The sequence below is a fragment of the Neomonachus schauinslandi genome, chromosome 5, assembly GCF_002201575.2.
Source record: "Neomonachus schauinslandi chromosome 5, ASM220157v2, whole genome shotgun sequence".
Lineage (NCBI taxonomy): Eukaryota > Metazoa > Chordata > Mammalia > Carnivora > Phocidae > Neomonachus > Neomonachus schauinslandi.
In genome coordinates this window covers 1,067,542-1,080,146 of record NC_058407.1, presented here as the reverse complement: position 1 = coordinate 1,080,146, position 12,605 = coordinate 1,067,542, and the positions used below count along the sequence as shown (strand labels likewise).

The following is a 12,605-nucleotide window of genomic DNA, read 5'->3' as shown; positions in this document are numbered from 1 at the left end:
ACTCATCTTTGACAAAGCAGGAAAGAATGTCCAATGGAAAAAAGACAGTCTCTTCAACAAATGGTGTTGGGAAAATTGGACAGCCACATGCAGAAGAATGAAACTGGACCATTTCCTTACACCACACACAAAAATAGACTCCAAATGGTTGAAAGACCTCAATGTGAGACAGGAGTCCATCAAAATCCTAAAGGAGAACACAGGCAGCAACCTCTTCGACCTCAGTCGCAGCAACTTCTTCCTAGAAACATCGCCAAAGGCAAGGGAGGCAAGGGCAAAAATGAACTATTGGGACTTCATCAAGATGAAAACTTCTGCACAGCAAAGGAAACAGTCAACAAAACCAAAAGACAACGGACAGAATGGGAGAAGGTATTTGCAAATGACATATCAGATAAAGGGCTAGTATCCAAAATCTATAAAGAACTTATCAAACTCAACACCCAAAGAACAAAGAATCCAATCAAGAAATGGGCAGAAGACATGAACAGACATTTTTCCAAATCAGACATCCAAATGGCCAACAGACACATGAAAAAGAGCTCAACATCGCTCGACATCAGGGAAATCCAAATCAAAACCTCAAGGAGATACCACCTCACACCAGTCAGAATGGCTAAAATGAACAAGTCAGGAAACGACAGATGTTGGCGGGGATGCGGAGAAAGGGGAACCCTCCTACACTGTTGGTGGGAATGCAAGCTGGTGCAGCCACTCTGGAAAACAGTATGGAGGTTCCTCAAAAAGTTGAAAATAGAGCTACCATATGATCCAGCAATTGCACTACTGGGTATTTACCCCAAAGATACAAAAGTAGGGATCCGAAGGGGTACGTGCACCCCGATGTTTATAGCAGCAATGTCCACAATAGCCAAACTGTGGAAAGAGCCAAGATGTCCATCGACAGATGAATGGATAAAGAAGATGTGGTATATATACACAATGGAATATTATGCAGCCATCAAAAGGAATGAGATCTTGCCATTTGCAACGACGTGGATGGAACTGGAGGGTATTATGCTGAGCGAAATAAGTCAAACAGACAAAGACATGTATCATATGACCTCACGGATATGAGGAATTCTTAATCGCAGGAAACAAACTGAGGGTTGCTGGAGTGGGGGGTGGGGTGGGAAGGATGGGGTGGCTGGGTGATAGACACTGGGGAGGGTATGTGCTCTGGTAAGCGCTGTGAATTGTGCAAGACTGTTGAATCTCAGATCTGTACCTCTGAAACAAATAATGCAATATATGTTAAGGAAAAAAAAAGAAGAAGAAGAAAAAGATAGCAGGAGGGGAAGAATGAAGGGGGGGAAATCGGAGGGGGAGACGGACCATGAGAGACGATGGACTCTGAAAAACAAACAGGGTTCTAGAGGGGAGGGGGTTGGGAGGATGGGTTAGCCTGGTGGTGGGTATTGAGGAGGGCACGTTCTGCATGGAGCACTGGGTGTTATGCACAAACAATGAATCATGGAACACTACATCTAAAACTAATGATGTCATGTATGGGAATTAACATAACAATTTAAAAAAGTAATAAAAATTGAAAAAAAAAAAAAAAGAATTCTTACCTGTTCTCAGGGGTGCCTGGGCGGCTCAGTCGGTTAAGTGTCTCTCTTTGGCTCAGGTCAGGATCCCAGGGTCCTGGGATCGAGCCCCGCATCGGGCTCCCTGCTCCGCGGGGAGCCTGCTTCTCCCTCTCCCACTACCCCCCTGCTTGTGTTCTCCCTCTCTCAAATAAAAAAAATCATAAAAAAAATATATTCTTACCTGTTCTCTACACAGACATGTTACTGGATGAAATGAGAACAACAAAAAGGAAGGGACGGGCAAGGGGGACCTCCAAGTGCAATAACGGTTGGAGGGAGCTCCAGATTTCCAAAGTTGAAGACTTTTTACAGACATAATTACAAACGAGACGAGAAGCCGAGGGGCAGAGACATGCATGCAATGAGCACAGCATAAGCACCTCGCTGCGCGCACCCAAGGCAGAGGCCTCCTCAGCCACGGGGACGGGCACACCGCCGCCCCCACCAGGCTGCAGCTGAGACAGACACACACCCGCTCGTGCTGAGGGCAACGCGCCAGTACCCAAAAACGCCCAACTCTTAGCAAGCCAGGAAAACTCCCACACCAGCAGCATGGTCGCCTGCGATGCCACCCACCCCCGCCCCTCCAGACCCACGGCAACACCAGAAGACGCTAGACGCGCGTGATGGCACGGTCTCCAAGGTCAGTGCATTCTCAGCAGCAGACCGTGTGTGCCCACGTGCAGAAAAACCAGAACATGGACTGGAGGAACCCACCCCAATTCACGATGAGTGGCTGCGTGAGGGGTGGGCTAATAGTCTCTAGTTTTCCATTTTAAAACTTTTTATTTTTTTTTAAGATTTTATTTATTTATCTGGCAGAGAGAGACACAGCGAGAGAGGGAACACAAGCAGGGGGAGCTGGAGAGGGAGAAGCAGGCTTCCCGCCGAGCAGGGAGCCCTATGCGGGGCTCGATTGCAGGACCCCGGGACCATGACCTGAGCCGAAGGCAGACGCTTAACGACCGAGCCACCCAGGCGCCCCCCATTTTAAAACTTTCTATATAAAAACCATGGGAAACAGAAAAAAATGCCATTAAAAAAATTATTCTCCCTACACATGTGCATAGCCACTGAAACGTGCCCATGATGACCTAGCATCACCCCAAAGAGTGAGATTTTAGATCCCACCCTCCCTTCATAACACCTTCTCAAGTGTCCCGAGTCTTTATGACGGGTACAACTCGCTTTTGGAACAGCTCAGAGGTCAGATGGAGGTCAGGATGGCAAGAGTGAAATCCAACCCCTCCGACCTGAAAAGACCAGAATTTGCCTTGGGAGGGATGTGGTTCTGCACCACGCGGCTCCCAGGAGAACCTCCTGCCCGGCTTGGTGCGGGTCAAGCCCCCTCCACACCCTTCTCAGGACTCCAATCACAGAACCCAGCGGTGGCTAGGGAGCGTATGTCACCAAGGCCAGGTGGCTGCCTGCAGCGAACTAACCAAGAGCCAAGCTCCCCAAGGTCAGGTGGACAATGACGGCCAGGTGGGCCACCAGATGCTCACCTCCCACCTGTCCAGGTCCTGCTACAAAGCACAAGGACAGGAGAAGGGAAGGATCCCGCTGAGGAGAAACCAGAGGGAGGGCTGAGGTGGACACCCCTTTCCAGCCGTCTCGGGGACGAGAACCCACAGGCGGGACACCTAGGCCGCTGTGAAGAGGTGCCAGGTGGCTGCACGGCCTCCTTCTCCCAGACCACAGGCTGGATGCCAGAAGAACACAAACACAGAAATTGTCCCATGGAGGCACCAGCAACACCGTGGTCCCCAGGGAGCAGGGGATGTCACTCCCTCCAGGCGAGGGACACATGGTACCTCTGTGGACACCAGACAAACCCAGAACAAGGCTCACTTTGCTAAGGTGGAAGGGCTGTCTTCTCCAAAACTGGCCCACTTGGGAGGAGCTTTGGAAGCATCCAGATCCCAGCAGGCTCGCCCAACAGGACAGGTCCTGAATGGAGGCTCACCCAGAGGCCAGTCCCATCCTAGGAGACGTGCGGGGACACGTGGGCCTACTCTGTGTGCCGGGCAAATGGGATGGCACATTAGTAAGAGATGACTCTGGGTAAAGAGGATTTGGGTGTTTCTCTCCTTATTTTTGCGACATTTTATAAATTTAGAGTTATTTCCAAATAAAAAATTGAAATAATTTGGTCTCCACCTGGGCTTACGGAGGGCATTCCCTCGTGAAGCCCCCATCGGCACTCCAAACACCGTCCGTCCACCCACTGTAGCGTGCAGGTATGGACTCCAAGCGCAGAGCACACAGGTTTTGCCCCTCATCAGCCCGGGGAACACCTAGGCTGGAGCAGCGGTGAGACGGTGTGGTGATTACCCACTGTCCGTATTACAGAAAACCTCTAGTAAGTTTCAATCCTATTTCTGCCAAAAATAAGTGAATACAATGAATATGAACAGAAATAACAAAATTCGCTACTCTGGCAGGTTCTTCCCATGGACTGAGCGCCTGGGATGCTGGGGGGAGAGACCCAGACCCAGTGGGACAGCGAGGATGCAGGCGTGCTGAGCACAGCAGCTCCCTGCAAAGACCACCACCAAGCAGAGCACGCTGGGGGATGGGCCCCAGGGCACAGGCCGACGTGTCCTGGTGCTTGCATGACCGTGGACCGCGGCCCACAGCAGCACACTCACAAACACTGTCTGTCACGCACCAAGCACCAGACGCTGGGAGGAGCCTGTGCACACGCACGCCAACACACGCCGTGAGGCACCAGGTCCTTCCCCAGCACTCTGTCTCTTCACTTCAGCTCTCTGGTCAAAACAAATCTGCTCACCAGACGCAATGTGTCCTGCGCCTCCCCCTGCCTCCTGGGAAGAGAGTCCTCGCGGGCTGCAAGGCCTGGGGCTGGGGGAGAAGCTGCAGCCTGGGGAGGACACACTCACAGGATCAGACACCCAGCCCCCCAATCTGAATTCAAACCAAGGAAAGCACAGAGGTCAGGGTAGGTGGGAATGAGAACAGTCCAAGAGCACTCGGAAAGCCCACACTCCAGTGCTTTCTAAGTGGCTGGACGCAAACACCAGCACCTTGCTTTTCCATAGGACACACAACGCACAACCTGGAGGTTTTAATGCTTCTCTCCGGAGTAGCGGCCGCCTTGGACCCTCTGGAGGCCCTTCCCTGGGGACCCCAACGCCGGCAAGGGCGCCACGCCTGCCTGTGGCACTGCATCCAGAGGGCAGCAAACACAGGGCCATGCAGCTGTGGGGTGGCCAGAGCTCCCACCTGCCCGGAAGGGGCAAGCCAGTGCTTCTCTCCTTTCCCCAAACCACGGCCCTACAGAACTTCTCTCAATTATAGTCAAATTAACTGCCAGAAACATGGTAAAAAAGACATCCAAAGCTCAAGTCCACACTTCTTACAGTTATATTCAACAAGCGTAAGATTACTCTGTCAAATGCTACTAAGTACTCAGTCTCCCACGTCTGTCCTCATCTGGCGTCTGGACAGCGGGAGGGCACCTACCAGGGATGCCCCTGCGTTAACTGAGCTGTGGACCCGATCCTCCACGTCATCATTAACTAACAACTTATTAGGTGTGCACGTACCCTGGGCCATGCACACATAAATGACCCAAATGGCCAAGAGGACCAGGCTGGTATCAAGACCAACAAAGCACATCAGCCTCTGTTCATTAGAGGCCATTCTCCTCCCTAAATAAAGAGCAGCACCCACCAAAGAGCAACAAAAGAGCACGCTCTGGGAAAACTTAATTCCTCCAAGGGAACTAGAAGGCTACAACTCGCCGAGTCCCTCCTTCTGGCCTGTCCTCCTCTCCAGTGCCCACCTCGTCTGGTTAACCCCCCCAAAAAAAGCAGCATGGAACAATGAGGAACCAGAGAAGGATTTCATCAGAAGAGCAGCTACTCGAGGAAAAGGCACCACTCAGAACAGAAAAAGGCCTGTAACAGCACAGTCTAAGCGCTGATTTTTCTTGGAAGGCAAGGCAAAAAGGGAGCAGATGGGATTTCCTCTCCAGATTTGACTTTTCCTAACTTCTGCAGTTTCGTATTGTTTCTATGTTAGAAAAATATTCTGATGAAAGTGATGGAAACAAGACAGACAAAGACAGGCACAACTCAGACCTTGGAAGAACACTCAAATAACTCTGTGGCTGCCAGCCACACCAACGGTGGGGACCCTCATAGGCAGAAGCGCGAAGAAGCACAATGACCCAGCCCGACTCCACCCACCCCACCCAAGGCAGAGCACAGCACTCCTCCGATCCACCCTCCACCAATCCACGTTCCACCTCCCGCACGCTCCCTCGGAACAGGGCCGCCAGACCAGCCACACCTCAGGCCACGGCTTCAGGACAGTAAGACTAGTGGCTGGCAAGCCCGGACCACACCAGCACCTGCCAGGACAATCCACAGGGTGATCCGACCACGGATTACCCACTGGCTAAGGGTGGCTGGGAGATCTTCCAAGGGTGGGACTGTGGCCCAAAACATCAAGGTCTCCCAAAGTCTGGGCAACCCAGCCGCAGGGCCACAAACCCTTACCCCGGTACATCTTTGATCTCTGCTCCAAAGTGAAGCAACAGTTTATTCCTAAATTAGAAAAAGAAAAAAACCAAACACGGGCCAGACTACACCTTTGGTACGTGGTTTAGCCACATCACCTGCTTTGAAATACTTAGGTCCAAAGCATGGGTTTTCTCCTCAGTCAGGCCTGGTCACCTGAGACCCGCGAGCACCCATGTTCTCCAGCTAGAAGTGCTTTCTCCTGCGAATGGCCTAGCAGCCCCCAGCCCAGCCCTTCGTCGGCACCCTGTCAGGAGCAGGTCACCACATGGTGCTGGGCACAGAGAAGCGAGCACGTTGCACTTCTGGATCCTCAGTTTGTTAGGTCACATGTTTTTCCTTTCATTTACTTCGATTACAGTAAAGCTAAAATTTAGGGCTCTTCAACAGAAGCTCTTGATGCAAATCTCACACTTTCTGCCCCACAGGTAGAAATGCAAGTAAAACTATCTTTTAAAAAGTCTAGCTGAATGACTTGCAAAGAGACACCTTGGTTCTGACAGTGTTTTTTTTCTGGATACGAGGGACGAGCACTTTTATTCACTCTGTCCGCATTTACTGATTCTACAATGAGTATGTACTGCTCTATAAAATTTCATTTTGGGGAAAAAGTCATACTTCTAATTCTTTTTTCTTAAAAAGACTTATTTTAGAGAGAGAGACTGCATGTGCGGTGGGAGGGGAAGAGAAGCAGACTCCCTGCTGAGCGTGGAGTCCGATGTGGGGCTTGATCCCAGGACCCTGGGATCATGACCTGAGCTGACATCAAGAGTCGGACACTCAACTGACGGAGCCACCCAGGCGTCCCTACTTCTAATTCTTAAGAGATACTAAGTGCTTACTGTCTCTGGAGAAGACAGTATTCCGGCTGACACACCCCACTACCTCTTACAACCTAACGAGCGAGCTTGACGCAACTCGTGACACGTTAAAACCAAACTACACTGTTTAATCACAACACGCTGGTAGGCATGAATTCCTTCACATCACAGATACACAGGAAAACAACACAGAAAGCTAATATTCGATACATTTAAGATAACTTTTACTTCTTAGTAATTAAAATATCCCGCAAGTCTGTCACTCAGTCTGTAAGACGAACAGGTTCTCTTTCCAGGGGACTCACTTGCGTCCAGGTCACAGCAGTTAAGTCACCAGCTGCTCTCAGGAGCACGGCGATCTGCACCTTCACCTCCCCGTCTCAATGCCGTGTCCTTCACCAAACTGAAAGCCCCACGCCCGGGGACAAAGTGTGCTCCATCCTCAGAGCTCAACAAGTGTCTGAGGGAGCTATCTGCTCTCCCACACCCAGGCTCTGCTACAAAAATCATCAAATCACTCACCTCACACTCTGAGCAAAATACAAAGAGCAAGTCAGTAACGGGACGAACAGACAAAGAGGAGGAAGCAAGTTCAAGGACAAGAGCAGACACAGCTGTATGGGGACTGGCCCCTGGGACACTCGTAAGAGCAAGTCAGGGCCTGACCCCACCACTGCAGACTCCTCCCACACTGCAGACCCCCCACCACCACTGTGGACCCACCCTGACCACTGTGGACCCTCCGGATCACTGAGGACCCTACCACCACCACTGCAGACCCCCACCACTACCACCACCACCGCTGTGGACTGCTCTAAGCCCCTACACTGACCAGCCAATATTCACACCACGAAGGCAAGGGTCAGGAAACCCAGAAAGGCTGTCACACAACAGGAAGGAGACCAGCGCCTCCCTCTATGAAGCTCCTGGCAGCCCCACTCTGATCTCCACTCGTCGCTCACCCTCCCTTTCACTTTACAAGAAATTATTTTTAAAATGCCCCCCGGTTCCCAAAGTTGGTGGGGGAGCAGAGCGAGGAACAGCTTTTATCGTGTCAAAGTGGTGGCGCCAGGGACCCAGACCCTAATTTCTGCAGTCGGGAAACTACGGGCTCCGAGGTCCTCACAGCTCAGGGGAGAAGGACAGTTAGAGAGCCAGGTCAGCAGAGAGTGCCAAGATCCCCAGCTGGCATCCCCCGCCCCAGGCTCCCCCTCCATCCCACGCCCCACACTTACGCGCACTCACCTCTGAGGGGGGATGTAAGGCGCACACACAGGCGGCAGGGCCGCACACGGCTCACTCAGCGTCTTCTTAGTCTTTTTTGCTTTCTTCCTGACCTTGGACGTGGACCTGACCGCTTTGACGGAGCTCTCTTTTCGACAGACACCGTTTTTCATTTCGACATCCCCGTAAATGTTCAAAGGCCTCCGCGTACAGCCCGGGGGCGTGTGGACGTCACAGTAAGCGGTCTTTCTGACGGAGAAGGTGGTGGCACCGCCAGTGAGCTCCTTCACGGGCTCCATCTTCATGTAGAGGCCGGCCTTCTGGGCACACGTCACGTGGAAGGCGGTGTAGCAGTTTGCCTTGTGGCACTGGATACAGGCACCCACGCCCTTCTGCTTACAGAGGTAGCACGTCAGTTTCCACCGGGCCGGAGGGATGTTCCTCACGCCATCGATGGGCTCGATGAACACTGTGTTGGCAAAGCCAACCTCCGGGATCCACAGGGCACACACCACATGGCCCCAGCGGTCGTCGTCTGTCTTTTTGAAGGCACCTCCCTTGTTCGGGCAGAGCACGCAGTCGGCGGGCCGGGCCCGGGACTGCAGGCAGTGTCGACAGAGCCACTGGCCCTCGGGGATGTAGGGCACCCCGTAGCACTCCTGGTGCACCGCCAGGTTACACATGTCACAGAAGAGAATCACGTTGCTGTTCTGGCACTCACCGTCCATGCAGATGCAGCACACAGCATCCTCGTCAATCAGGGACTGCTGCTCCCCCTGCTTCTGGTTCTCACAGTAGGACTCCTTCTCGAAGCGGTCCATCAAGAACTCAAACACGCTCTGGGACACGGCCGAGACGCAGTCGCCCTTCCGCTTCTCGTTGACGATCTCCAGCCAGGCGTAGTCCTCCTCGTCCATGTCGTACTCCACCTCGTTGTCCAGCTCCTCGGCCGACTTCTCGATGAACTTGTAGTACACCGGGGGCCGCCTCGGGGCAGAGGGCGGGCTGTACTCCACGATCCGCACCTTGGGCTCAGGAAGCGCGCTGGCCGACGCCAGTGGGCCGTGGGCACTGGGGACGGCTTCATGTTTCTTTTTGACTCTGTTATTTTTGTGGCGCTTAGTTCGTAAGCACACGGGCGGCCTCTCACTGTTCTCCTTATTGCTGTTGCACTCGCTCAGTTCTTGAGCGGTGAGGTCATCTTCTAATATGATCTCCAGGGGATCAAAAATGCTGATCCTGTGCAGGCGCCCCTCAATCTCGATCTCCACCATCCTCTGGGCTTGCGCGTAGGTCAGGGTCTCTCGTGTGGGGGAGTGCTTAGTACTGCACGGGGAGGAAGGGTGTCTCGTTGCAGCACCGCGATGACATCGTCCTTTCCTCCTCATTTGGTACTGACTCCCTACAACAGAGGCAGAGGTCAAGTTAAGTCCCTGCAGAAGACACAAGACGAGAAAAACCACCAAATACGCTGGGGGCAGAGCTCACCAACCAGCTCAAACTAAATCAAAACCAAACTCCCAGCTAACATGGCTCCGAGGTTTCCTAAACCACTCATCCCAGGACTCATGATCCTATTTCATGGACCGCGTGGACCAAAAAGACACAACGAGCAGCAAAGAGTGGCCTTTGAGAGGCACAAGTCCCTCTAGGCCACTCTGTGGTCCCCATGGCTCGCCAGTCACCTTCCTGGACCACACTAACAGGTCACCAAGATGACTGCAGCATTCCTCCTGAGGAGGGGTCCCAGCCCTGAGCCCAGGAAAGCCCACACACAGGGCTGGGCTCCAGCAGGCACAGAGGTCAGGACAGCAAGGCGAGCACGCTCAGTGGCTGCCCACTCCTGGCCAACACTCCCCTTAACCAGCTCTCCCCCTGCCCGGCTGCTGCCCAGGAGTGCCCCGACAGCCCCAGGGCAACACCCCTGCCGACTGCTGGAAGCCTTGCCAGTCTGACCACAGCGGTCCATCCTCCCCACCAACACAGCCTCCACACCGTGTTGAGGCACAGGGCCACTAAGCCATGCCAGGACTAAAGAGAGGAGCCCCGTACTGGTCTGGGGGCAGTCTCCACTCCCAGGAAGCCCAAGCCGGCTTCTAGAGGACCTCCGCAGCGACGGCCACAGAAACCCCCACAGCCCAGCCGACCTGCCCCTTTCCCCGGGGGGCACTTCTCAGCTGCTGGCGTTGACTGTGGGGCTGGCCGTGCCCTCCTCCTCGTCACATACACGCAGACAACATGTGCAATGGGCCACAGAGGGCATCTCTGCTCGCCCCCCCAGTGAGTACCACCCCTGACAACCACACGCTGCCCCCAGAGCCCCTGCCCTGGAGCTGCCGGTAGGGCTCAGAAGACTGATGGCCTGGCCACAGACATTTACGAGAATTTGCTCTTTTCAGACCTCCACCGTCTAACTCCGTAACGGAGTCTATCTTCAGTCTCCCTCACGTGAAGACTCCTGACTCTGGACCACCAGCTGCCAAGCAAGGTGTCACCTTAGGAGCTGATACTGAGGACTTCTGACTCCTCCCTCCAAACAACCACATTTTCCTGATAGGAAGCAAGATGACTTTTAAGAGACTGGCTTAAAAATGAACATTCCAACCTGGAGCCCCAGGTCCACTGCTGTATGTGGGCACCCACAGGAGCCTGAATCACGGCCTCACAGCAACCTAGCTGGTCTTGGGGAAAAGCCCTCAAAGAGCACTTGGCAAGTCCTGAGAGGCAATCCCAGCAAACCCTAAATGTACTTTTTAAGACAGAGACTTCAGATTTTTCTTTTCCTTTTGTCAAATAGAAATCCATGTTTTATGTTGAAACTTAACAGGAATCCCCTGTAAAAACATGCATGGAAAACGCTGTGGCCAGCTGGAACCCAACTCACCTGAACGTCAGGGGTGTCCAGGTGCCCACTCAGCCCTGGACCGCCAGGGAATGGGCAGCAAAGCCACCACCCAGCCAGCCCAGGACCAGCAATCCCTTCTGAAGGGAGCTGGGTGCAGCCCCAAGGGTGTCAGCACCACAGCCTACAAGGAGGGGACCCTAATGCACCCAGGGACAGCTCGCATCTCCCTCCTGCGACGGGGCAGGAGCCACAACTGGTTACTCACCAGATTCAGAGCTAGCATGTAATTTTCTCCTCTAGCCACAGCGCCAAGAAGCTCTAACTATAACCAGCCTTCAAAACCCACACGCTCCCAATGGGCTCTTTAACCACTTTCGACAAGTTCCCCTAACACTTACTGGTCCCGTAACTGTGACGGGAAAGAGGGCGTTCAGCACCACCGAGTGACCGCCGCCTCCCTACCCCCGACTACGACTGGCCACCAGGCTCCATCCGCGCCGGGCGCTTCTCCGGAGCGCCAAGCATTCCCACCGGGAGGTGGTCAGCAAGGACAATACGCCAGCCCTTCCAGCAGTAACTCACTCACGAACGCGCAGAAAAGCCGTGCGAGCCACCAGGGGAAGCCTGCACACCAACGACCAGCTCACGCTTTCCAATCAGTTCATTTCCTGCCCGGCTCGGGACAGGTCACATCCACTCCCCCACCGCTACTCCTCCGAAGTGCGAGCAAGAAGGCTACACAGCCCACAGGCCCGCGTGGGGACGGCCTGCGCCCCCGCGGCGCGCTCAGTGCCCGCAGAGCAGGACGCAAAGCCACCGCACTCTACCAGCCGCGCTCGAGGCACGGCCCGGCACCGGTGAAACGCTCTGGATGGGCGTGGCGGCTTCCTGGGCGCACAGACGCGCGTCAAACTCAACTGTGTCCTCACACAGTGGCGCTTTCTCCGCACTCCGCCTCGGGAAAGCTGCTGCTTCCAAAGGGGGCAGGAAAGCGGGAGTGGAGCTCGTCCGCCACCGACTCCGCGCGCCGCGCCTGCCCGTCCCCGGCCACCCACCCACCAGCAGCCGCCAAGCGCCCGCTCCGCGAGGCTTGCCCGGCGCTCTCGGTTAGGAAACGTCTAAAGTCCGGCCCTATTACAGGGAGTTTCCTGTCTTGGCAAAACAAACCGAGCGTATCTGTTACATAATGCGACCCGCTCGGGCACAATGAACGCTCCGGTCCGCGTTACCACGCCGTCTCGGAGGCAGAGACCCCGCGGCCCGGACGCGCGGCCGCTCCCCCAGCCCTTCCTGCCGCCGGCCACCGCGGCGGCCGGCACCGAGAGGCCGGGCGGGGACGAGCGCGGCCTCCCGGACACCCGGGCCCCCGACACCGCGGCTGCCCGGCCTGCCCTGCCTCCGCGCCCGGCTTCCCCGACACCCCGGCCTCCTCGACACCCGGCTCCTCGGTCTCCCTCCCCGGCCTCCCCGACACCCTGGCCTGATCTCCCCGCCCGGCTTCCCCGCCCGGCCTCCTCAACACCCCGACACCCCGGCCTCCCCGATCCCCGATCTCCCTCCCGGGCCTGCCCTGCCT

General features: G+C 54.8%; 1 protein-coding gene across 8 annotated transcripts in view; it reads right to left on the bottom strand.

Annotated features, from left to right (window-relative positions):
- BRD1 (bromodomain containing 1) overlaps positions 1-9,707 on the bottom strand; it is a 52,898-nt gene extending 43,191 nt beyond the window's left edge. For all 8 annotated transcript variants that reach the window (XM_021687469.1, XM_021687470.1, XM_021687472.1 and 5 more), the window contains exon 1: positions 8,206-9,707. In XM_021687469.1, the coding sequence (XP_021543144.1) occupies positions 8,206-9,572 (1,367 nt within the window). In that variant the 5' untranslated portion in view covers positions 9,573-9,707. The remainder of the gene's footprint in view (positions 1-8,205) is intronic.
- Positions 9,708-12,605: the final 2,898 nt, after the last annotated feature.